Source organism: Hyperolius riggenbachi, chromosome 10 (genome assembly GCF_040937935.1).
Source record: "Hyperolius riggenbachi isolate aHypRig1 chromosome 10, aHypRig1.pri, whole genome shotgun sequence".
Taxonomy (NCBI): Eukaryota; Metazoa; Chordata; class Amphibia; order Anura; family Hyperoliidae; genus Hyperolius; species Hyperolius riggenbachi.
The window spans coordinates 125,679,467-125,704,151 of NC_090655.1; the positions used below are offsets into that span (position 1 = coordinate 125,679,467).

Consider the following 24,685-nt stretch of genomic DNA (forward strand, 5'->3'; position numbering starts at 1 on the left):
TTGGGCCAAATCAGGGCCGCCAGGGATATTGGGAGTAAAGTGAGTGCCTCAATAAGGCCCCATTTGGTATAAACTTTAAGGTTGGTCCATTCACGCAGTTGACGGAGGTGTGCAGCTTGGTAATAGAATCTAAGGTGGGGTAGTCCCAAGCCCCCTTGCTCTCTAGGAGATAAAAGGGTTGAGGCTCGTATTCTTGGTCGTTTATGATTCCAGACAAACTTAGCAAAGGCTGCTTGTAATATTGACAACTGAGAGGATGGGACCAAGACTGGCAGGGTTTCAAAAAGGTATAAAAGTCTAGGGAGTATGTTCATTTTTAAAGTATAGATCCTTCCTATCCAGGAGATCTTATAGGCGGTCCACTTGTGAAGGTCTTTAAGTATTTGTTGGATGAGAGAGGGGTAGTTGTGTTTATATAGGGTAGAGTATGTGGGCGTGAGATGTATGCCTAGATATTTTAGGGATTGGGTTTGCCATTTGTACTGATAATTTTGTTTTAGTATGTTTAGTAGATCGGGTGTGATTTTAATGGGTAATGCCTCTGTTTTATCCTGATTTAAGCGGAAGCTTGAGAGTGATTCATAGGCGGAAATGGTGTCATGTAGATTTGGCAAAGAAATAAGGGGGTTTGTGATGGTGAGCAGGATATCGTCCGCGAATAGAGAGATCTTGAATTCATGTTTATCTATCTGGACACCTGAAATGTTCGTATTTAGTCGTATGGCGCTGGCTAGAGGTTCGATGCTGAGGGCAAAAAGCAGAGGGGAGAGGGGGCAGCCCTGTCTTGTGCCATTACGAATCTGGAAGGGAGTATGTGGGGCCATGGGGAGTTTTATGTTAGCTGAAGGAGAGGAGTATAGAAAATGAATAATATTCAGGAAGGGTCCATCAAATCCTTGATATTGGAGGACATGGAAGAGAAACGGCCATGAGAGACGGTCAAATGCCTTCTCTGCATCTAGGCTAAGAAGCAGAGAAGGCCTACCTGAGCGGGTCATAATGGAGATAAGATCTATGGCTCGTCGGGTGTTGTCCCCTGCTTGTCTATTTAAGATGAATCCCACTTGGTCATTATTTATTAACCTTGGTAGTATGGCGTTTAGTCGACAGGCTAGTGTTTTGGTGATAATTTTAAGGTCTGAGTTTAGAAGTGAAATAGGCCTATAGCTCTGTGGAAGCTGTGGGTCCTTTCCTTCCTTGGGAATTACTGTTAATAGGGAGTTTAGGAAAGTGGAGGGGGGAAATTCACCTGTCATGATTTTATTTGCTAGAGATGTCAGATAAGGAACCAAGACCATTTGGAAGTTCTTATAATAAGAATAGGGAAGGCCGTCCGGGCCTGGTGACTTAGAGGAAGGAAGAGATTTGAGTGTTTCTAGAATTTCTTTGCTAGAAATTGGAGCGTTTAATGTTGTGCGTTCTTCATCTGTCAATTTAGGGAGTTTCAGATTTTCTAAAAAAGAGGAAACTCTGTCTGTGTATGTGGGGTCCGTTGAGGGGTCAGGTAAATTATACAGCTGTTCGTAATATGAGGTGAAGAGTTGTGCTATTTTAGATGGGTTATAGTGAGTGGTGCCTTCAGTATCTTTCATGGCGTGGACTCCCTGAGAAGATCCCCTGGGATTAAGTTTACGAGCAAGTATAGTGTGGGGTTTATTTCCCCGTTCAAAAAACAGCTGCCTGGTCCATTTCAAGCTTTTCTCTAGCTGTGTGGTCTGAAGGGACCTAATATCAAGCTTTAATTTTTGGATATTAGAGAAGAGGTCTTGAGATGGAGATTGTTTATATAGGATATATGCTTCTTTGAGGGCCTTCGTGAGCTCGGTCAATTTCCGTGAGGAGATCTGTTTGCGTTTGGAGCCCTCAGCAATAAAGTGACCCCTAACAAAGGCTTTGTGTGCTTCCCAGGCCATCCCCAGTGAAGAGACAGAAGGGATATTGGTGGTAAAGAAGGACTGGATTTCTTCTGACATTTTGGTGTGAAATGTTTTGTCCCTTAGTGGAGATTCGTTAAGTCTCCACTGCATAGGTTTGTGAGGCGTGTGTAGCCAATCAAGTTCAATTAGGACAGCATGGTGATCTGACCAAGCAGTGGGGGAAATGTCTGCTGTGATCAAGGATGGCAGAGTAGGCATTTTGGCAAAGAAATAATCTATGCGGGAGTGTGTTGCATGGGGGGGTGAGAAAAAGGTATAATCCCTGTCTGTGGGGTTCGCAATTCTCCATAAATCTAGGAGGCTATATTTACGGATCAGGGCCCTGAATTTCCTGGAAAAGACGGTCATGTGAGGGGTATGATGGTGCGTCTAGGGATATTGATCTGTCATTAACAGAGGAGAAAGCTAGGTTAAAATCCCCCCCTAAGATAAGGGTCCCATTAGTCACTTTAAAAAGTTTAACGAGAAAGCTTGTCAGGAAGGGAATTTGGTTGGAATTTGGTGCATATACATTGGCCAATGTTATAGGTCTACCCGATAGTGTGCCCAGCAAGATCAAATAGTGACCTTTTGGATCTTTGATGATTTTGGTTATTTGTAGCGGGAGGCCTTTTTTATATACAATTGCTACCCCCGCCTTTTTTTTGGGTCCCGATGCTAGATACACTTCCGGGTAAGCTTTATTGTAGAGACGCACGGAGTCCTGTGAGGATATATGTGTCTCTTGCAAAAATGCGATATCACTCGCCAGTCTCCGCAGGTCCCGCAACAAAGAGTTTCTTTTTTGAGGTAGATTTAAGCCCTTGCAATTTAAAGTAAGTATCTTAACCATTGTCTATGTGAAATCTGTAACTATCTAAACAAACATTAATCATTTGGCGTGAAACAGTAGAATAAAACAGAAGGAAGGAACATAAGATCAGATAAACATTTGCGTAATATGGGAGGAGTGCAAGTAGGTAGCATAAGCCACTGTATGTAACGTGGCTACATATTGCAGCAACTAAAAGTAGTTGCACTATCAAGAGTCGAGTGAGAGTTCCTGGTTCCTCCCGGGACCAGATGGCCTCAGGGTCGACTCTCCTGAGGAGCATGAGGGCGAAACAATTAGGTCGGCACATGACTCAAGACTGGGTGCCCGTAATGTTAAATAGCGTGGAGAATGAAAGGTTAGTCCGGGATCCTCTATTCTGGCCTGTGGCCTTTACTCACAATTGACGAGTAGCGTATATGCATCAATGGGATTTTCAAGATGATTGGGAATCCATTCTTTCCAGTGGGTCAGGGTAGGTAAGGCTTCGGGTGGGTGCATTTGTTGAGTGAGAAATATGGCGCACCTTTCTGGGTGGAGAATTATCAGAGAGAGAGCGTAAGTATTCAGTGGTAGTGTTACTTGGGGGTGGGCGGATTCCCATCTGCTTCAAGAACATGGGGGCATCATCAATGTCCGAGAGCGTGAAAAAGGATCCATTCCTGTTTACCATTAAGCGGAAAGGGAAGCCCCACCTGTAGTCGATTCTCGCATCTCTTAGGAGTTGGGTGATAGGCTTGAAAGCCCTGCGTTTTGCCAGGGTGATGAGAGATAAGTCTGTAAAGATGGAGAGGTCATCCCCTTTAAATGACAGCGGGGACGCTTTGCGGGCTGCTTTTAGAAGGGCCTCTTTTGCTTCATAGTAATGCATGCGGATTATTACATCTTTAGGCCTTTGTGAAGCAGTCTGTCTCTCTCCTAGTGAGCGGTGAGCTCGGTCCATTCTCCAGAGTTCAGTTGGAATGTCAGGTGCTAATGTTTTAAAGAGATCAGTCAGATAGTGGCTTAGCTGGTCCGGATTAACAGACATAGATATACCTTTAATTCTCAGGTTTTGTCTCCTATCACGATTTTCCTGGTCTTCTTGTGCGTTTCTTAAGAATTTAATGTCAGACTGCATCAGTTTCTGATCTTCTTCTAAGTCCTTGTGTTTTATAGTAAGTGCGTCCATTTTCCCCTCTACTGTACTGGTTCGCTCCCCTAGGCTATTCATGTCCCTTTTTAGGTCATTTACTGCTGTGAGGATTACCTGTTGGAGGGAGTCATGGAGGGAGCGGTAGTGTCTCTCTAGAGTGGCCTCCAGAAGATCAGCCGTCAGGGGAGCCGAGGATGGGAACTGTGGGGCCTGTGAGGCCTGCTGTGAGAGAGCTGCGTCAGGCTGTTCAGCGTGGCCGGCGCCATCTTGGCTGTCTGGGGTGCGGAGGTAGCGTTCCATGGCGCCTGTCTGCGGGGCCGTTTTGGAGCCCGTTTTCGCTGCCATCCGGCTGCCTGTGTGTTCGGAGGGGGATCCCGGGTCTGTGCCGCGCTATTGAGGCGGAGAGGAAGCTGTGGGCGGCGGTAAGTGAGCTGCGTGGGACCGGAGCTCCGGGTCTATGCGGCCATCTTGTTGTTGCCGCGCATGCGTCCTCAAGTCGAACTTAATTTTCTAACTCGTAACCTTTGCAGAGCGAGCTGTAGCAGCCAGCATGCTTTATAATCATCCTCCCACCATCACTATATGCTTGTAAAAGCACTACTTTGTATAGCTTGTATAGTAGCCATTGCCTGTGGGACACTGACACTTTTACCAACCAATGGCTTAAAAACTGAGCACACTGATTAACCTTCTGAATACCAGCAGTGTCTGGCTCCTTAAGGACCAGAGACCGCTGGTACCAGAAAACTGCGCCTCCTGAAGATTTGCCGCACATACTCGCCTGGGGGCGATGCTCTCTCATCACCGCAGCGCAGGCCCCTCTCTCTGCCATCTCTATGTCGGCAGAGCGTTGTCAGCCGGTCAGGAGCCACTTTCATTGGCTTCTGACACTGTCTATCAATGTGATTGGCTCACATGATCATGCGGTGCAGGAGCCAATGAAAGTGGCTCCTGACTTGCTCACAGAGCTCTGCCATCTTATAGATGGCAGGGTGAGTGAACTGCTGCGGGTGCAGAGCTGCGGGAGCACAGGGAAGGGAAGGAGAAATCTACATCCTGTCAGAACCACGCAGCCACCTGTAGGATGTAGATTTCTACCAACGCGGTCCGAAAGCTTTTAATGTATTTACTATTAGTGACATTCCAATTTGCACCAGTCTACCCATTGGTAAAACATGTCACTTACCTGGTAATTGACACTTTAGTGACACTCTGCAGTGCTTATTAAGGAGGGGGGGATGGATAATAGCTGTATTTAAAGACTGGGGGGGGGGGGGGGGTAAGGGCTGCAGTGCAGTCATTAACCCCTCCTGGTCCCCAAGTGGAGCTCTTAACTTTGCTGATTAGACTTGAGTCAATAAAAAAATTCCAGCTTAAGAGGGTCAAATATTGGAGTCGACTTATATATGACGTCGCCTTGTATGTACATAATGTGTGTGTGTTTTTTCTTTGGGGGGGGGGGGTGGTAGCATGTAGTCTGAGACTTAGATGATTTTATTTTCAGGCTGTAGCTAGCACTACTAGCCAAAATACTAGCCATCATCATAGGGGATTAAAGATTTTATGTTTCATCCTATGTGAAGTGATCTGAATCATTTTTGTGAGTTTGTGTGCATGCTGTCCAGTTGTGGTGAGTGGATCGCCCCACACAAATAGAGATTTGTATCAGACTGGGACAATTATTCAATGTAAATCCCCTACCAACAGAAAAGTAGGTTAACCATTCAGCATACAGGCAAAGTATCTTTTTGCAAGTTCACACAAAAGAGTGCATAAAAAACATTTAAGTGTAGCAGTGAGCCACAGTTTATTGTTAACAAGTGAAGCTGACGTCTGTTTTTCTGTGACATTAGTATTACAGCTTATGGTGACTTCTTTTGTGAAAACCTTTTTTAGTTTTTCACTTACCAAAATATCCATAGGGCAGAGACTGTGATCAGCCTTTTGCTAATGTGTTTAAAGGACGCCCAAAGGGAAAATAAATGAATGAAATAAACAATTGTATTTATCCTCCTCTTTCTAAAATGACTTTTAAGATATTCCACAGTTTTATTTTATATTTAAATCTACTTTTTAAGTTGCAATTGTTTTGTTTTTGCTCAATGACACATTCTTTGAAGTATGCCAGAGCTAAAATCTATGAAGTATTGACTCTTTTTATCTCTTTCCTGCACTCACAAGCCATTTTCTGCTAGGAAAGTGTTTTATACTTGTAATTTCTTATCAGTGAAGGTCACACTGTAGTCTGGCCCAGACAGGAACTGCCACTTACATACCTGATATTTAACTCTTTCAGGCAGAGAAAGAAAAAAAGGAACATAGCATAGTTATTTGTGTTTACGGCACCTTACATACACATGTCTATTTCATCATGTCGCATGTCACCTCAGGTATACTTTAAAGTAGCCTATTGCAGCATTCAAAATGAGGACCCCTCAGAGGCCAATAAGCCTGGCATATATGAGGTCTTGATTGCCTCTCACACAGTACATTTGCATTTTTTAAGATGTTTGTTAACTTTATAAGTATTGCCCTGAAGGTGGCCAAATGGAATACCACTGCTGTGCCTATTATGAACACCATACTTTCCCATACAGGCTATATTCATGATCACTGTGGGGTCTGATATGCCTAACTAAAGTGAAATGAGAAATTTGTGTGTCTGCTATCAGAATAAACTTGGGTGCTGCTGTAGGCGCCATTATAAATTGCAGCTATAGTGTGAAATTTGGGCTATTTTTTATTTGGGCACCACTGGTGGCTAAATTTTACACCATTGCTGCAATTTATAATGGTATCTATGGTGACCCCAAAATTATTGTGATAGCAGAGGGATTAGCGGCGGAGGTCGGTTAAGGTTAGGCGTGGGGGAGGATGGTTACATTTAGGCAAGCGTGTTTTTAAGTGTTTACTGATATTTTACTATGCTAATTAAACTTTTAAAACGTAGCTTTTGGAGTTGAACTAGACCAAAACCTGATAGAGCTGTCAGATTAATAATACTTTTACTGCAAGGAACAGTGACATAGGGAAAAATATATAGTACATTTTACTCTACCACAAAAATGTATTTTGAATGTAATTAAAATGCTACATTTCTGCATGCTAGTGGTCCTTTATAAAAAAAAAGTTAATTTTTTTTGTTAATAATATATACTATCATCATTATTGCAACTATCACACGTTGCTTTATGAAATATGTGTCTTAAATCTTTTAGTCAGTTTTCTCTATGTAAAAACTGCATGCAGGAAAAATAGGACGGTGGCATTACCTGTAGGGGCAACTTCAGCAGATTATACAACTTTTTTCTACATTCAAAAGCTACAGAGCATTTCTGTAAAGATCACAGCAGTATTTATGCATAACTGCTGTCGTGATTACACATATTTACAAATGCTTTGTGACTTTGAACCCATCTTTATTAAATATAATCATTCTTCAGTTACTTAGCATGTTATTTTTTTTCTACTTGCCACTAGGTGGCACTGGTTGCCCACAAGTTTTTGTGTGTGTTTAGTTTCCTTATGTCAGCTCTTTCTAACAAAATCTTTTCAGCCACTGATAATAAAGGGGAGAGGCCAAAACTGTGTTTGGTTTCTTGAAGTGAGATTAAACACCCTTTACGAAAATTTCAGTACCAGTTCTTAGGTACATAGAACATTCTAAAGCATTTCCTGTGTTTAAAAATATTTACTTTCAATGCACAGAGCATTACTAGCTTGCTTATCTCTACTTATAGGCAAATGTAATCATTGTACGGGGGTTTTCTAATTAGCTAAAATCCAATTCAAGATGATACTGCACTGATGTAAAGTGCATCTTCCCCTCTAAATTTTAAAATGGGTTTTCTCTAAAACTACAAGGTCTTAAAAAGAAAAAAGTATTGGGGCTTTGTAATCATCTGTGAAAATCAGCCCCATACACACATGCAAAAAATGGCAAATTTCCGCTGCAATCGTGCAAAATTTTTGCTAAGCAAAAATTAACCAAATTCACTGCGAAATCAAGTTTGGAATTTTCGTCTGCTCATCCTTACATTCCAACACTAAAAAGAAAAAACTAGGAATGGGATTTAAATGTATGACATTGTGCTGATGCGTTTCAGGTATTCTATTTTATATATTTAATGTTACGCTATGGGTTGGCTGAACTGGCAAATGGTCTACTGATCACACTTATTGGTATATACTGAGATAGTCAGCAAAATCGTGCAAATAGTGTCAATTAAAAATAAGTGCAATTGTATACAAGTGAGAAAAAAAACAACCACAGACCCCAAACGGACAAACCAAACTAACTACCAAAGAAAACACACACACATTGCATAGATATGAGATGGGTGGAGTCTTGTCCAGGCAGTTTGTAGAAAGACCACCTACTGGTGAAGTCCTACAGTCCAGATGCACAATGCCAACAGGTGAGGCAGGCAGTTCCAGTTATATGAATAACCAGATAGTCTTGAACATATATACAAAAATAACTGGCACACCAATCATTTGTGATGCTCAAATATTATTGTATTAAGAAAAGTACACAAGGTAGCATGTACAAAATATGCACTGGGCTCGGAACAACATAGAGTGGCCCAAACAATGGTTGCAGTCAATGAACACAGTCAGTGAACACAATGGAATTACACAATGGAGGCATGCACAGAAGAAGGATCACGAATATCACAATCACTATCATAGAAAATGGCTGCTGCCAAAAAGAGTCCATATAATGAGATATGCAGCATCTGCTATGCAGCAGGTTTAAATGGAAAGGCAGCTTGCTGTTGAAGAAAAATACAGTGATTGTCCAGAGCAGAAATAGTTACCCTGACAGCGCTGTTTCGCAAAGCTTTCTCAAAGGGTAAGGATATGGTCCCCAGGTAGTGCTGAGACAGCTGCTTGGTGTGCCAGTTATTTTTGTATATATGTTCTAATGTAAGACCTTTGACAGGTCTGGTTTACTAACTGAGCACCTATTTGTATGATCTTCTCTTGCTGAATTTCTAATGGTGTGCATACCGATCTCCATTTAAAGCTTTAACCAGATAGTCTTGGACATAGCCACTTGCTGGTGAGCAGAGGAAGTGTAATTGTCCAGCATACAATGCCACCAGATAAAGCAGGACTCCTAACAGGACTTCAATTTGGGTTTATTGTTCACTTTTTATTATCTTTAAATAATGTTAAAATTGAATAAAAAAAACACAAACCTTTTAATTGTGGTAGAAAACATGCTGCTGTTGTAAATACATGTCATTTTTCAGGTGTCCAACCATCTGAGACCTCGTCATCTCCATGTTCACCCATCAGCCCTGGCAGTCTGAAGAACACTCCCACCCCTACAGAGCCTGATGTATGTGAACATAGTCTGTGCCATGTGGAAGTGGAGATAGAGAAAACACCCTCCTGTGATCAGATATCACAAGTCTGTGAGACAGGCATCATACGCAGAACTATAAAATATTCAGAAACAGACCTGGACTCTGTACCACTGAGGTGTTACCGGGAAACCAATATAGATGATATACTGGCTGAAAATGAAGGATTGGACTCTGCTATTGGCAGCCAAAAAGACAGTGAGAGCAATACAGATACCAGCACAGAAAAACAAGAGCAGAGAGAGGAGAATGCCATTCCTCAGCTTCCTGGATTCCCCAGTGATGTGGCTCAGGACAATGCTGATGAGGATGAAGATGAAGTCTTTGAACCACTAAAGATAGGAGAATTGAAGAGGTGAGGAGGTGTTCTGAACTATTGATGGCCTCTTGCACACTGCATGCATTTCCGATTCCGCTTTTTAATCGGTTTTTACCTTCAATTCCGATTCAGATTTTTAATCTTTACTGCATGCTGCGTTTTTTGATCCGTTTTTCTGTTGAATGTATTCAGGGAAAATCGGAATTGAAAATCGGAAACCGAATCAGATTCAGAAAACGGATTTGCAGTGTGCAGGGAGCCGATAAGTGAAGTGTGTGCAGAGATGCAGATTCCTCATTACATGGCATGTGTGCAGTATCCACCAACATTTATATTTCCAAACTTTATGGCAAAAACTCATTTCTCTCTATTTACTCAAATGGAAAAAGAGGCCCCAAAAAATGAAATAACTTTGATTTAAAGAGACCCTGTATCAATAAAAAGTCCCCTGGGGGGTACTTACCTCGGGAGGGGGAAACCTCAGGGTCCCAATGAGGCTTCCCCCATCCCTGTAGCTGCAGGCAGTCCAGCGCTGGCTCCCCCAAAGTGTCCCGCAATCCTGGCTGGACAAGCCTGACAAGACTTGATATATTTATCTTCCCTGGCTCCAGCGGGAGCGCAGCAGACTTGCGTGTGCACAGTAGAGCGGACCGACTGCGATCGGCTATTTCCTCCTATCTCAGAGCGGAGAGCCAATACTGAGCCAGTATATTTGCATCCCTGCTGTTCGGAGGGGCACAGTGAGACCGCCGTGGGACACAAGACGACGGGGGAAGCCTCGATAGGATCCGGAGGCTTCCCCCACCAGTGGGGAGTACCCCCAGGGGAACTTTTTTTAGTTACAAGTTTTCTTTAAAAGGCAACGTAATTAAAAGTCACTTACCTCCCTAAAAGTGGATCTGAATTCCACATATAGTTGCTGAAGAAATTCACTGCTCTTTGCTCTGTGGTTGTTAAGCCAGGTCAAAGTGTCTAATTCGTTCTTGTCAGCAGCTACATTCAGACTGTAGGAGCTCTGCTGAGGCAGCTCTCCCTATACACTGAGGCTTAACCCTTTCAGTTCTTCCTGTAAAGCGAAACCAAGTTAAAGAGGCAGCACGGTGGCATAGTGGTTAGCTCTCTCGCCTTGCAGCGCTGGGTCCCTGGTTCGAATCCCAGCCAGGGCACTATCTGCAAAGAGTTTGTATGTTCTCTCCGTGTCTGCGTGGGTTTCCTCCGGGCACTCCGGTTTCCTCCCACATTCCATAAAAAAAAACATACGGATAAGTTAATTGGCTCCCCCTAAAAATTGGCCCTAGACTACAGTACTTACACTACATAATATAGACATATGGCAATGGTAGGGATTAGATTGTGAGCTCCTTTGAGGGACAGTTAGTGACAAGATATATATATACACTGTACAGCGCTGCGTAATATGTCGGCGCTATATAAATACTAAATAATAATAATAATAAAAAAAAGAGACACTGAAGCGAAAGAAAAATGATTATATTATGATTTGTATGTGTAGCACAGCTAAGAAATAAAACATTAAGATCAGATACATCAGTGTAATTGTTTCCAGTACAGGGAGAGTTAAGAAACTCCAGTTGTTATCTCTATGCAAAAAAGCTATTAATCTCTACGACTTTCAAAGTCTTGGAGAGGGCTGTTTTCTGACTTTTATTATCTCAACTGTTAGTGAACAGTTTTCTTTTTATCTGCCAGAGGAGAGGTCATTAGTTCACAGACTGCTCTGAAAGAATCATTTTGAATGCAGAGTGTTGTGTAATCTGCACATATTAGAGAATGATGCAATGTTAGAAAACACACTATATACCTGAAAATAAAAATATGAGAATATTTTCTTTGCTGCTAATCTTCTAGTAATTATTCATAGTACACAACCAATTCATTATATCATATATTTGTTTCCGCTTCAGTGTCTCTTTAAAGCTTCAGGGTTTGTTTTTTATTTTATTTTTTGTTTTTTTAGAATTGGCATAAAGTGTAATGAAGATTTTTTTTCCCCCCAAGAAGGTTATCATGCTGTAGCTATTCTTTTAGAGCAGAGAGAAAGTTGTGAGTTTAGTTACACTTTATACAATGGCGTCAATTCACCAGAGAGGATTTACTAAGAGAAAAAAGGTAGGTAGTTTATCTCATGAGGTATTTTAACACTCTGGAGTCAATTCACCAGTGTGAGAGGACAGAGAGAAAAGTGTTTGATAGCAGGGGATAATGGAGAGATATGCATGAGGAAAGTGTGAGAAAGCAGAGAGTTAGGTAATCGGTATTAATGATTTACATGGGATACTTTTCCTCTCTGTAAGCTTGAAAGTGAAGCATTGTGGGTAGGAGGCGGAGTTTTACCACTACCTGACCAGAGTATTCTCGCCTTTTACATATCATATCATAAATCATATCACGAGTGAGTCTGAACTTCTTCACCACCTCTGTCTCAGTAAAATTATCAAGAACTGTTCTCTCATGAAAAATGCGAGGGGCGATTTAAACAGACCCTCCTCCTGCGCCTTCGTCTCCTCATAATAGAACCAAGCTCTAAGGCCTAGTGCACACCAGAGCGGTTCGACTGCATTTTGCGATCCGCTTGCGGCTGCGGATACGCTTGGGTAATGTATTTCAATGGGCTGGTGCACACCAGAGCGGGAGGCGTTTTGCAGAAACGCATACTCCCGGGCTGCTGCAGATTTTGGATTGCGGAGGCGTTTCTGCCTCAATGTTAAGTATAGGAAAAACGCAAACCGCTCTGAAAAACGGCACTTCAGAGCGGTTTGCCAGGTGGTTTTTGTTACAGTAGCTGTTCAGTAACAGCTTTACTGTAACAATACATGAAATCTACTACACCAAAAACGCTTCACAAAACTGCAAAATGCTAGCTGAAACGCTACAGAAAAATAAGAAAAAGAGTTTCAAAATCTGCTAGCGGTTTTTGGTGTGCACCAGGCCTAACAGAATAAGCTCAAAAGGCTCCATCTTCCACAGCAGCAGCTGCTGTGTGAAAACCACGATATCTCCAGCTTCTTTCAGGGGATAAAGAGATGGAAAAAAATAACGAATGGCCACACCCCCTTTCTTCCCTGGTGAATTGTGATTTGGAGAAAAACTAACTACTAACTATCACTTATTTATCTCATACTTATCTCACATTTATCTCTTGCATTTCTCTCTGTCGATATTTTCCCCTATACTTCTGGAGAATTGCTATTTGGAGATATCACAGGAGGTAAATTACCTCCCAAGAGATAAATAGGTTGGTAACCTCTGGTGAATTGACGCCAATGTGTTTCAAGGGATGCAGCTCTCTTCCCCAGGTGAAATTACAGCTGCCACTGTTGAGTATGTGAGCAATGGAGCCCATCTTTTTGTTTTTTCTGGAGGTGCTCGGCTTCCGACTACCACTGATAGGCCTTTCTCTGTTTGGTGTACCATAGACTTTGGAGGGTGCCAGCAGGATCCAGGCATGTGAGATTTGAGTAGCAGACTGCCATGGAAATATTTTACTTATGGTGAGGGGAGGGATAGGGGTTTGACTCTGATGCAACAGAAGACCATAGCAATGCTGCATGTTTCCAATGAGCATGTCTATTGTTCCTCCAAGAGCATCATCCATCGATGGCTTGCTGCACCCACAGACCTGAAATTACTTCTGATTTGGCCCAGATGGCCAAGATCAGAAGTATTGTGGGTAGACTTACATGATGCTTATAGGCTTTCAGACTTCAGATTACCACTTTTAATAGATTGCCACTGTCTGAAGTATTGCTAGTTCCTGCATAAGCAGTGCTGAGTGATCACCTCAATATAGATCTACCAGAAAGTATTCACTGTGAAAGTGGTAGATGCCATGGACCTTTGCTGCCAAAAGTAGCAGTCTGCAACTGCAACGCAGGTCAATGGGCTCCGAATGACACGCTTTTCTTTCTCGAGTAAACCGTAATTTGTCACTTATGATCCTAAGCCGTAAACCCCAATCAGTGAAAAAAGCTGAGGATTGCCACTTTAGGGTAGTTACAATAGGTAATCAAAGCACTGATTTCCAATGTAAATAATCTGAATACCACTTTATAAATATGGTAAAATAAAAGGAGCCACTTTTTTATATATAGGTTCCATTCTTTTATGACTAAGCAGGGGAGTCACACGTGTATCATGCATTTATGAAGCAATATATTGAAACCACAGTAGATAATAATCTGCTTTATGAAATCTCTTCTCTGCTTAGCCTCTCCTCTCATAACTTATAAACAGGTAACAAATAACAGATATGCCAGATATGCTCTTCTGCATAGGATGCGAGGTGGGGGAGGCGAACGCTGCCATAGGCCATAATAGGAATTGCGGCTATAGCCATGCTCCGTAAGTAATTTGGGTGACGTCAAAAGACGGAGCTCAAATTACTTTTAAAACACTATAATTCGCCACCAGCAATAGCTGGAAACTGAATTATATCATTCCCCACCATTCACGGTGCCCTGGAGGGGGAATAGTAATTAGCACCGCCGGGACTTGTGCAGTAGCAGGGTAAGTCATACATAGACTTTCTCCTGTGCCCAAATCTCCAGGTAGCTATTTCATAAGTATGCAATGGAGGGGGTGGGCAGCAGGTAGTTGATACTATCAAACCAATAGTCAGTACTACAGCATACATCTATATGAATCTCATTGTCTTCATCTGTGTTCTTCTGGCATGATTGAAAAGCCATCACCATTCCGATCTTCCTGGATGCGTTTTGCTGCATAGGAGCCTCAGCATGTTCCTGCCATGGATTCTCAATCATCCTGGTCAATAAACCAATGGAGATCTTCTGTGGAAAATTCAAATAAGCTCAGACAGAGATTATTTTAATTTACTACAAGATCCCCATTGCCAGTGGTCTGGAGTCTGGACCAGTGGGGATCCTCAACAGGAAATTCAAATATGCTGATGTTTGGGTCCACTAGTTTGTGGCAAAAATATGTACAGTTCAGTGGCTCTTCAGTCAAAAGATAGGGACACAGATGAAAACAGCATGGTTGATGTGGAGGTATGTCTTAAGAAACCCTCTACTCCCCCCTCCCACCCCATCGGGAAGAAGAGCCCCACTTACATTAGCATTTTGACGAGTGTTTTGTCAGATGGGTAGAATTTAATGCCCTTTAAATAACCAATCCCCGCCCCAATATTGAAACCATGTGGATTAATATTATTTTGAGGGATGAGGGAATGGAGGCAGGGCACAAACTGGTATGCTGCTTTCTTCTAGGCACCTAACTTGCACAGCGGTTGAAGTGGTTAGTTGCCACCTTTAGTAGGGGCTACATGGTAGTCTTCAGTTTTCTGTGGACCCCCAGAGCACCATGATGGGTAGGATGTGATAACCCTAGTGAACGGGTTCTTGGATCCATACTAAGGTGAACTGTTTCCTCTGCCAATTTAACAGTTTTGTAATATAGGGTCAGTGGGTGAATTTATTAAAACGAGTGCAATGAAAACTGGAGCAGTACTGGCGTAAAATGGACCAGATGTCCCCATCAAGGATGATTGGTGTCTCTGCTCCACCTCTGTACCAGATGTGCTCCAATTCCCCTTGAACTGATTTTTATGACTGCCCTATTAACTCATTCTAGCTTGTTAAATGTACATCACTCCATACATTGCAGCCAGTCAGAAGCTGGTGTTTGGCACTTGGTTATGGGTTTCATTTCTTACTCAAAAATCCACCGAACTTTGCAAACTGAACAACATGGTTGGATATTAAATATTTATTTGTAAAACAAAGTTTTAATACAAGTAATATATCCGCTTGCAAACATTCCAAAAATCCAAGTGAAAGTGACCGAAAACCTGTACAGCATCCCTTAAAATTAATCAGGAGACTTAAAATGTAATGTTATAAGTTTATAAAACAACCTAGAACAATCATCATAAACACACTCTAAGTAAGTATAATATGGTTAATCTTTTTTTTTTTTTTTTTTTTAAGGGAAGCTATTCCAACCCCCCTGCGCTCTCCTGTGACATTCCGTCTGTGTCATCGGCTGTCAGAAGACGGCATGGACTCCTTCAGCAAGCATTTCGAGAACATTATGGAATCCCACAGAGCCAAAGGTACATCCTATTCCAGCCTGGATTCCATTGACATCCTCTCTTCCTCTGTGCAAAACCATAACAGCTTCTTCACATTCGACCTTCCCACACTGACCTCAGAAACTCAGAAGCAGATCTGTAAGAATGCCCAGCTTATTGAAGACAACTTTGCCCCTTTGGCCCACCTAGAGCTCGATTCTGGGACGAGTTCCGCCACTGACTCAGCCTGGAGTGAGAAAGAGGAAGAAACTATACGTGCAGCAGAAGCTGGGAACAAGCTGCACAGCCCCTCCCCGTCAGAAGACAGCCTGATCATTCCCGATGCCATTGTACACAGGTACGTCACTGCACTAACTGTGCAACTCAGATTGGACACACAGATTATTTTTTATGCTTTTCTTACACTACTTGGCTGTTGTATAAAAATACATGAAAGTACTCCTTGCAAAGCCACACTATAGCTGTTAATTTCTCTGTTTGCAGATCAAAGGGAGAACCTGTTTAATTATCTCGGCAATACACTTTACAGATATCTGATTTTGAAAGTAAAGTCCAAAGACTAAATAGCATTATTGTTCAGTAGACATAAACTGTTTCACACTGAATCAGGTTCACAAACAAAGGATCATTTCAGTTAGATCAAAATGAAAACTAGAATAGGCCAATCTGTGACATTTTCATGTCAATCAGTCAATGTTTCTTAAGGGTTTTCCTAAACAATACAGACACAGCTCCCACTCACTAGTAAGCAGAAGCTGGCAAAACAGAACAGCGGCTTCTGCTTCCTGAATTATATGAACAGTTTTTAAAACTACAGTAAAACCGGGAATTGCAAGTAACTTGGTTTAAGAGCGCTTTACAAGACAAGCAAAAATATTTATGACATTTTGACTTGATAAGCAAGCGAAGCTTGCTTAATACACAAGCACAAGCTTGTGTAGGTAACACCACCTGTAGGTAACTTTGCTTCAATAATAGCACCGTCACTTGGACAATCTGCTCTGCTCAAAAGCCTCTGAGCTCTGCTTGTGATGTTAACATTGGTTCCTATCATTGCTGAACTAGTTAACATTAATGTTATCACCAGAGTTAGGCAAAACCTTTCTAAAGCTCGACATACAAACATCTGTTTTGATCACCGAAATGGGCCCCAACAGCCAGCCATCGTGCCCCCTTTGTGCCCTCCAAAAAATTTGAAACGGGAGCCGACACTGATGTAAATGCTTTACTATTGTCAATTTAAACCAGCTCACTTTGCATGTGTCACACAGTACACATCCAAGACAGACAACAATCTTGTCTACAGGAAGAAATAGATGGATATGGGTCAAAGTTTTATAAATAATTACTGGTGTGAACCATTCACCCTTGTCTATATGGGTTTAGCTTAAAAATCAGCATTTTGAGTTGTAGTGCATTTTTTTAATACAGAACAATACAGAAATATGGAAAGTGTGTCCAGTTTACCATTTATCTGTAGCACGGTCATGGCTTGTGGTGTGATGCTAATTTACAGCTTAGGTAGAGTGACCAGATTTTTCTGGGTTCAACCTGGCGCCGCGCCGAAAATTGAGGGGGGGGGGGTGCCGAACGAACAATGGGCGTGGTCATGACATTGTATGGGCGGAGCCAATGTAGTGATGTAACAGAGAGGCATAAGAAAGCAGTGTTTCCGCCATGATGTGGTGAAACGAGGATTCGCATCATGGGTGTGCAGAAATTCTATTTATTAGTACCGTAACCCCAAAGCAGCAAATATAGGCAACTATGACCATTAAATAATCAATGCAGCAACAGACACCAGAAGATTTTGGTGAAGTTGTGCCGAAAAACATGAGGGTTACGTTGTGCGGCGCGCATAGCACGCTGCGCCAAACAATGGGTGTGGCCATGGACCAGAATGTGGGTGTGGCCATGGGTGGAGACAAATTTTCATGAACTTAGCAATGTGGGACCTTAGTTTAGGACAGTGGTGGCGAACCTTTTGGAGGCCGAGTGCCCAAACTGCAACCCAAAAGTCACTTTATCGCAAAGTGGCAACAGCAATTTAAACTACATACAAACGTTTTAACTCATACATGAACATTATGGAAAATCCAAGTTAAAAATAAACTGTGAAGATAAACAATTTCATCCATCCTACTCCTGAAAAATGTATTCTTTTTTTAGAATCTTACAGTTTTTTATTTTCCGTTTAAAACCACCTAAAAAGGAGGTTTAACCTCTTGAGGACCGCAGTGTTAAACCCCCCTAAAGACGAGGCAATTTTTCATTAACTTGGCTACTGCAACTTTAAGGCCAAGCTGCAGGGCGGCACAACACAGCACACAAGTGATTCTTCCCCCCTTTTCTCCCCACCAACAGAGCTCTCTGTTGGTGGGGTCTGATCGCCCCCCCCCCCCCCCCCCAATGTTTGTTTGTTTGTGTTTGATTTTTTTTTTTTAAATGTCGTTTTTTTTAACCTCCTTGCCGTTCTGATTCTTTCCAGATTTTAGGGTCTAAAAGCGGTGCAATTTTTTTTCCACTCTTTCAGACCCTAAAACCTGAAAAAAATCATTCTGGCAGGGAGATCTGCAGCAAAATAAAAAAAAATGTACCATTCTGGGCTCCTGTGCTGCAGTTTTCTCTTTGCCCACAAGATGGCGCTAATATACATATAAACGAACTTCTCTATATTTCTCTAATATAGAGAAGTTCGTTTTCAATATTAGCCCCGCCCCCGATGACGTCACACTGCCACCACCGCTCTGCTGCCACCACCACGGCTCCGCTGCTCCAACTGGCTGCCGGGTCCCCGGAAGAATAGCGGGGACATGGGGGATCCCGGCGGCCAGGGAAAGACCCCACACTGCCGGGGAGAGAGGCTGGAGTCCCGCTGCGCAGCGAGATCGCGTGCGGGACTCCACAACTAAAGGTAAAGCTCTGCGATGCCTACCCCGACCTGAGCTCGGGATCACCGCTAAAAGCTTCTTTTTTCTACCCCGAGCTCAGGTCGGGAAAACCGGCAAGGAGGCTAAAGTACGTGTAAACCCCCCTCCTTCCCTCCCCCGCTAGCCAATCCCTGTGATCAGCTGTCATAGGCTTCAGCCTATGACAGCGATCACCTATGCCGCTCAGGAGGGGACAGCCGTGTCACAGGGCTGTCCCCAGTACAGTGCTGCTGCTGATCGCAGCGCTGTACATGTAAATAGACGGCGATTACGCCGTCTAACAGTCTCCCGAGCAGCAACCGCCGCTTGGAGACTGAAGCCGGAGCTCCGCTCCGCCCACCAAGCAGGAGATGCGCGCGCACCCTGCCCGCGATCTCCTGCAAAACACAGCCCCAGGACTTTACGCCAATTGGCGTTAGGTGGTCCTAGGGCTGCCGCCGCGGCCACGCCCGTTGGCATGACGCGGGCGGCAACAGGTTAATGCTATTGTCTCATATGATGATTCAGCTTTTCCCATAGTCTCGCACAGTTAGCAATCATGTGACCCCCAACAAGACAAATTCAGCAATCATGAGGCCCACAACGAGACAAATTCAGCAATCATGATGCCCCCAACAAGACAAATTCAGCAATCATGAGGCCCCCAACAAATCATGAGGCCTCCAACAAGACACATTCAGCAATCTTGAGGCCCCCAAAAAATCATGAGGCCCACAAGACAAATTCAGCAATCATGAGGCACATAAATAGACAGCATTTCACATAAATAGGAAGAATGTCCATTTAATATGGTAGACAGATAGGTAAACTTAAATAACCCTCGTGCTGAAATGAGAACAGGGGGAGCGAGCTGGATAAAATTAGTCTTCTATATGTAGAGGATGTGTTGGGTGATGGAAGTCGGTGCTGCTCTGTGTGGTCCACTTGCAGTGGCAGAGAAATCTATAAAGGACATGGGGTAGGGGAAAAAACACAAAAAGAGCGCACTCAGAAAACTGATGATAAAAGGGAGACCAGCCGGTCGTAGACAGATCTCACCTGATGTGGTGGCTGATATGCCCTTATGGGTATTATCAGCTTGCAGGCTTTTGTCCCTCTCAGACCAGGGACCAGGTCAGAAGCAGGCTCTTGAGTGGACAAAGAGCCTGCTTCTGACCTGGTCCCTGGTCTGAGAGGGACAAAAGCCTGCAAGCTGATAATACCCATAAGGGCATATCAGCCACCACATCAGGTGAGATCTGTCTACGACCGGCTGGTCTCCCTTTTATCATCAGTTTTCTGAGTGCGCTCTTTTTGTGTTTTTTCCCCTACCCCATGTCCTTTATAGACATTTAATATGGTAGACACCTCTCACCTGGCTTCTCAATTCTCCTCTACTGGCTGCTGTGCCTGGCAATACTGTTTTTGACTGTAATGGGGATGACGTGTGGGCTGAAAGGGTCCATCTGAAAAAGGCGCAGGGAGAAAAATGGCGCACCGCTCTGCCGATAAATGTAGCATAAAACGCTATTTACCGTTTTAATGTAAATGCAATAAAATGGTAAATTTCGTTTTATGCTACATTGATTGCGGAGCGGTGCGCCATGATAAACATGCAGGGGGCTGCTAGTGTAGGCAGCGGGGGCTGTGGGAGAGATGCAGCGGGACACTAGCGGGCATAGGCAGCGGGGGCTGGGGAGAGAGGCTGCGGGACACTAGCGGGCATAGGCAGCGGGGGCTGGGGAGAGAGGCTGCGGGACACTAGCGGGCATAGGCAGCGGGGGCTGGGGGAGAGAGGCTGCGGGACACTAGTGGGCATAGGCAGCGGATGTATGCATACATTATCCTTGTCCTGGGCCGGCGATCGCTCCTTCCCTCCGCTCCTTCTATTAGTTTGCTGTAATCCTGCAGCCGGCCAATCACCATGTGGAGACTGAAGCCACATGGTGATTGGCCGGCTGCAGGACTACAGTAAACGAATGGAAGAAGTGAAGGAGCGGAGGGAAGGAGCGATCGGCGGCCCAGGACAAGGTAACGTATGCTTCTGCACATCCTCCCCCGACGCCTATGCCCTCCAGTGTCCCGCTGCCTCTCTCCTCCCCTGACCCCGCTGCATTTTCAAACACTTATAACGCTATTTAGCGTTATAAGTGTAAGGCACACTGCCTGCGCCATTTTTTAACACTTATAACGCTAAATAGCGTTATATAATGTAAGTCTATGGGGCGCCCTTCTTATTCCCCTGGCGCTGTGCGCCATTTTTAACTGACACGGGGCTGAAAGGCCTTGCGGTGATGCTTTGGCTGAGCTGGCGGTGATGCTGGGCTGTGCTTGGCTGGTTGAAGTAAATGCTGGCCTGACTGGTGGTGATGCTGTGGCCTTTTTGACAATGATTGTGGGCTGGTTGGCTGGTGGTGATGCTGAGCTGGCTGGCCTGGCTAGTTTAGGTAGTGACAGGTGCCCCCTAGTTTAGGTAGCACCAGGAGCCTCCCAGTTTAGGTAGTAACAGCCCCCCAGGTTAGGAAGTGACAGGAACCCCCAGTAAGGTAGTGACAGGTGTCCCCAGGTTAGGAAGTGACAGGGACGCCCATTTAGTTAATGAGTGACAGGGACTCCCGTTTAGGTAGTGAGTGACAGGGACCCCAAGTTAGGAAATGACAGGGACCCCCCATTTAGGTAGTGACAGGGACCCCCATTTAGGTAGTGTGTGACAGGGACCCCCCCCCCGTTTAGTGAGTGACAGCAGGGACCCCCGTTTAGGTAGTGAGTGACAGGGACTCCCATTTAGGTAGAGTGACAGGGACCCCCATTTAGGTGAGTGACAGCAGGGACCCCCATTTAGGTAGTGAGTGACAGGCGCCCCCATTTAGGTACTGAGTGACAGGGACCCCCACTTAGGTAGTGAGTGACAGGCGCTACCGTTTAGGTAGTGAGTGACAGGGACCCCCGTTTAGGTAGTGAGTGACAGGGACCCCTGTTGAGGTAGTGAGTGACGGACCCCCATTCAGGTAGTGAGTGACAGGGACCCCTGTTTAGGTAGTGAGTGACAGGGACCCCCGTTCAGGTAGTGAGTGACAGTGACCCCCATTTAGGTAGTGAGTGACAGGGACCCCTGCTTAGGTAGTGAGTGACAGGGACCCCCCTGGCCACCACTCCCACCTACCTCGCAGCCAGCACAGCAGCATCAGACCTCAATCAGCCGGCGACCCGACCAGTAAGAGCGGGCGCCGGGTGCACCGCTCTATATGCGGAAGTGATGTCACTTCCGCATATCAGTGCGGTGTGCTAGGTCCTAGTGCCCGCACTATTGGTCGCCGCCTGATCGAGGTCTGACGTGGGGCAGCGGATGCCGGGGGGACAGGCGCTGCGGGCAATAAACTGGCACGGCGTCTATAGACGCGGCAGCCAGTTCATGTATACGGTGGCCAGAGTCCCGAGGCCGGGACGTCCCGGTGCTAAAAGCGGGACGTTTCCCGGGACCTCATGCAGCCTGGAACAGCGGACCCCGAAGGCGGGGCGCGTCCCGGGTAAAGCGGGACGTATGGTCACAATAGGTGAGGTTTAAGTAGCTGGTTTGTTATGCGGATATGGGTTGTGAAGATGTAAATCCGTCCTTGCTTGAGTCAGATCATATCTGTATGTTGCTGCAAACACTAACCCTGGCTGTTCATTCATGGAAGTCTGTTGGTAATGGGGCTAGAGAGTTCCACAGACGTCCTCTAATGTTGTAAAGCTTCATAGCATCATGGTGCTAAGTACTCTGTAACATTGGAGCTCTATAGTTCAGAGTTTTCAATTATTATTTTTAATGAAAACCTGAACAGAGGGATATGAAGGCTGACCTATTTATTTCCTTTTAAACAATACTGATTGCCTGGCTGATCTGTTGAACCTCTGTCTCTAAGAGCTCATTTCCACTAGCTGCCGTGCGCGGCTGTGAGACGCACTGCGGCACTTCCTGGTCTGCGAGTACGCAGACGAATCCCAGAAGCCGTGCCATGCACAGCTATGAGATTTGCTGACACCCGCATGGAAAAATGCTGCATTGTCGGAAGAATCGTTATGGCAAGCGATTCACCCATCGGCAGCATTATTCCCTATGGTCAGAGTTTCCCTGCGATTTGCCTGATTTGGTCCGATTTCCGCAAAGTGGAAATGGGCCCTAATAGTTTTAGCCATAGACCCGGAACAATCCTGCAGATCAAATGCTCTGACTGAAGTCTGACTGGATTACCTGCATGCTTGTTTCAGGTCTGTAGATCAGCAGGACTGCCAGGCAACTGGTATGGTTTAAAAAAATACATAAGTATGGCAACTTCCATGTAACTCTAAGTTCAGGTATCCTTTAACTGAACACATTTACACAGGTTTATGTACAGTATGACTTATTAACCTCAAAACTTACCATAATAAATCGACTATGATAAGTTCAGGTACACTCTGAACCTAAGTAAAGAACCCAGAAGGGTGCGCAAACCACATCTGGAAATCCTAGGGCTTATAGAAGCTAATTGGTAAACATTGGCTTGACCTTCAGCCCCAAGGGCAAGTCCCCACCTTTAGTTCCCAGGGGCCAGACCCCACCATCAGCACTGAGGGGTAGACCCCACCTTTAGCCTTCAAGGGCCAAATATATGCCATTATTTTAGGGTGGACAAAGGAATCTTACTTGGTGAATTACGCCTTTATTTGCATCCATTTTTAGCGCATTATTAAAAATATGTGTGGTTTCTGACCTCCATCAGTTGGAATTGGTCTACCCTACTGAGATGTAATGACTGTTCAGAGCTTCTCCAAAGCTTTTCATGAGCAAAACTCATTTGTCGGTTTTTGTAATTGCAAATTCCTGAAGGTATAACGTTACCCTTCAGTCTTTTTTTACGTCATTATTAAACAAGTTTTATACTTTTTTATGCATGTTAATAAAAGTCTAGGTTTTATTTATGATGAGAACTTTATTTTCAGAGTAAGGTTGCTTGTGGACTTTATTTTACTTTCTGCCGCTATTTAATTCTAAATAAAGACACTTTGATATGATTAGTTATTGATTTAGGCTCTGCTGTCACATTTTAGTGGTGTATGTGTAACTGTGTCTTAAGTCAAGTTTAGAAAATCTTGCATAGTCTAAAAGCATCATTCGATATGGAATAGCCTAGAGCATGTTTCTTACAGCCTGCAGGATTGTAGTGTACCTTATAGCCTAGAGCATTATTGTTTATCCCATAACCTTCACCATCATAATTGATCCCATTAGCCACAGCATTATAATATAACGTACAGCCAGCAGCTTTATATGTTATTGTGTACTCAGCACTCACAGCATGCCTTGTAGCCAGCAACATAATGACATATGACAATAAGCATAAGAACATAATCCGCATACTTCATACTACAGTATATACAGCCTCGGACAGGCCCACCGAACCACCGATGGTCCCATCGGTGGGCCCCGGCCGTCCCGCCTCCTGGGGGCCCCAGTGCTAAAAAGGAGGGGGGCTAAGCGCAGGAAGGGGGGACATTGTGCACAGATCGGCGGGGAGGGGCGGAAGCCTCCCCCCCCTCCCTCACCTAGGGGCCCCCCTTTCCGCGCTCCCCCCCTCTCCAGAATTGCAGCCAGCGGCAGCAGCGGGGATGAATCACTTAACGGCATGACACGGAGATCCATAGCTCTGCGTGCCGCTGGCTGGTCTGGTCTCTCTCTGGCTCCTGAACTGACTGTCCAATCACGCTCTCGCAGGAAGTACTGCGAGAGCGCGATTGGACAGTCAGTTCAGGAAACAGAGAGAGGCCAGACCAGCCAGCGGCACGCAGAGCTATGGATCTCGTCATGCTGGTAAGTGATTCATCCCCGCTGCTGCCGCTGGCTACAATTCTGGAGGGGGGGCCCCTAGGTGAGGGAGGGGGGTTTCTGGTGCCTGCTGCCCACCTTACGATTTTCTGGTCACTGCTGCCCACCTTACGATTTTCTGGTCACTGCTGCCCACATTACGATTTTCAGGTGTCTGCTGCCCACATTACGATTTTCTGGTCACTGCTGCCCACATTGCGATTTTCTGATCACTGCTGCACACATTGCGATTTTCTGGTGCCTGCTGCCCACATTACGATTTTCTTGGTCACTGCTGCCCA

General features: G+C 44.6%; 1 protein-coding gene across 4 annotated transcripts in view; it reads left to right on the forward strand.

The window, feature by feature from the left end:
• Positions 1 to 24,685, forward strand: part of LOC137535995 (PH and SEC7 domain-containing protein 1-like) — a 492,113-nt gene that overhangs the window by 133,543 nt on the left and 333,885 nt on the right. For all 4 annotated transcript variants that reach the window (XR_011024492.1, XM_068257916.1, XM_068257918.1 and 1 more), the window contains exons 4-5: positions 9,142 to 9,610; positions 15,544 to 15,984. Coding sequence is in view for 3 of the 4 variants with exons in the window: in XM_068257916.1 (XP_068114017.1) it covers positions 9,142 to 9,610; positions 15,544 to 15,984 (910 nt within the window). In the remaining variant the exon portion in view is untranslated. The remainder of the gene's footprint in view (positions 1 to 9,141; positions 9,611 to 15,543; positions 15,985 to 24,685) is intronic.